We start from the raw sequence: 1854 nt of genomic DNA, 5'->3' as shown, positions 1-1854 counted from the left end.
AGGGGAGGGGGGGGGTGAGAAAACAGGGGATGGTCACGGAATTCACGCCCCGCTTCGGTTCCATCGCCGCGGTTTGGATCATAAACCCGGGCCGGCGCGACCCGGCAGCACCCACCGTGACACCAGCACCATGAGGTTGTTCTCCTGGTCCACCCGGTACCGCCGCACGTACACGTAGTCCCTGGAGTACATGGGGTACTGGGAACACAGAGCAGGGGCTCAGCCCCACGGCGCCTGTGGGGCCGGGGCGGGAGGAGGCGGTGGCACTCACCGGGAAGTGCGTGACCCAGTGGATCACCTCGGAGCCGGTGGCCGCGTCCCTCTCGATCACGTCCAGCTTGATGACCAGCGAGTCCCACTTCTTCCGGTATTCGGTGTCCAGCTGGCAAGAGCACAGCAAACCCAACGTCAAAAGCGACGGCAGCGTTATGGGATGGCAACCGGCCCCGCTCCGCCGTCCTGGGGAAACACACCTCCTGACAGCCAGGGCTTGGAGCTGCGGGAAAGCAGAGCCCCTGGGGGGGGGTGCCAGGAGGGGTTGGGAGCAGAAACGTGGGGCAGCGCTTTGCTTCCAGCCGAGATGGGCAGCGGCACCGGGCCAGGCTGTGCCACGCAGGGGACCGAGGTGATGCCCCCAAGGCTGCATTGCCCTCCTCCGCCCCACAGCTCCAGGACTCACCCCCCACCCCCATTCCCATCCCCACTCCCGCCCAGGCCGTGTCCCCATGGCGCTCACCTGCACGTTGAAGAACTGCCGCGGAGTCACGTCCGTGTACGTCCCGAAAACTGCGGGGGAAGAGAGCGAGGCGCCGGGGGTCAGCCCCACACCTCGGGGGCTCCCCCCACTTGGGGCCGGGCCGGGGCTCACCTCGGTACTGGTAGAGGTGCGTGCCCTCGATGGGTCGGCGCCACAGCTTGAAGTGCTTCTTGTCCATCACCAGCTCCCAGGGCTGCTCGCCGGGGCCCGGCGCCGCGTCCCGCTCCGATGCGGGGTCCAAGCGCGGGCGCTCGCCCAGGGCGGCACCGTGCAGCGAAGCGGCCGCGTTCTGCATGCGCTGCATCTCCCGGGCCGAGCTGCGGGCGGAGGGAAAGCGGCGGTTGGCAGCGGGGCCTCAGCAGAGGGGGGGGTGCTGAGGCCGGGCTGGATGCGGGCAGCCTGGTTTGATGGAGGGCAAGCTGACCATGCCAGCGGGATCGGAACTGTGAGGTCTTTAAGGTCCCCCCCCCACCCCAACTCAGCCATTCTATGTCACTGTGCAGCTCCAGCACGCTTTGCCGGGGGGGTGGAGGGGGGGCCCTCCCTGTGGCTGAAAGCAGCTGCCCCGCTCCTCCTGCAGCAAAAGGAACCGAGAGCTGCATGGCACAGAGCACAGCTGACCCCTTTGAGGGAAGGAGCCCTTCCCCCCAGCAGGAGAATGCAGCGCACGGAGCCCAGCAGGGAGCACGGGGCAAAACGAGCACGGTTCTGGTGCCCGGGCAGAAGCCACCCGGGGCGAGCGCGGCGCTGAGGGACGCGGCCGGGGGACGCGGGGATCCCGGAGGGGTTTCTCCAACCGCAGCGGTTCTGTGGCTCCGGGAACGAGCCTGTCCGCAAGGGAGAGCGGCGCTGGGCCGGTGCTGAGTCAGAGCGGGAGCTGAGCCGGAGCTGGGCGCCCGCCAGCAGCCGGAGGGCACGGCCACCTCGCACCCATGGGACACGGGGAGAGGGACAGCAGGAGGAGCTGGCACAGCAGAGCAGCGCCCACGATAGGGGAGGAGGCAGCAGCAGGGCCCCCCAGCAGCACAGCTCCACACCCCAACACCAAAGGGCAGAAGGGACAGGCTGCTCCGACCCGGAGCCCTCAATAATCCCCC

General features: G+C 68.8%; 1 protein-coding gene across 2 annotated transcripts in view; it reads right to left on the bottom strand.

The window, feature by feature from the left end:
• The window catches only part of STARD7 (StAR related lipid transfer domain containing 7), a gene marked incomplete at its 3' end in the record, with an annotated part of 12237 nt that continues 10498 nt past the window's right edge, over window positions 116-1854 (bottom strand). For both annotated transcript variants that reach the window (XM_021374823.1, XM_021374825.1), the window contains 4 exon segments: window positions 116-198; window positions 272-382; window positions 737-786; window positions 869-1074. In XM_021374823.1, coding sequence (XP_021230498.1) covers window positions 116-198; window positions 272-382; window positions 737-786; window positions 869-1074 — 450 coding nt within the window.

Source organism: Numida meleagris, chromosome 21 (genome assembly GCF_002078875.1).
Source record: "Numida meleagris isolate 19003 breed g44 Domestic line chromosome 21, NumMel1.0, whole genome shotgun sequence".
NCBI classification, from domain to species: Eukaryota; Metazoa; Chordata; class Aves; order Galliformes; family Numididae; genus Numida; species Numida meleagris.
This window is presented reverse-complemented; position numbering and strand designations above follow the sequence as displayed.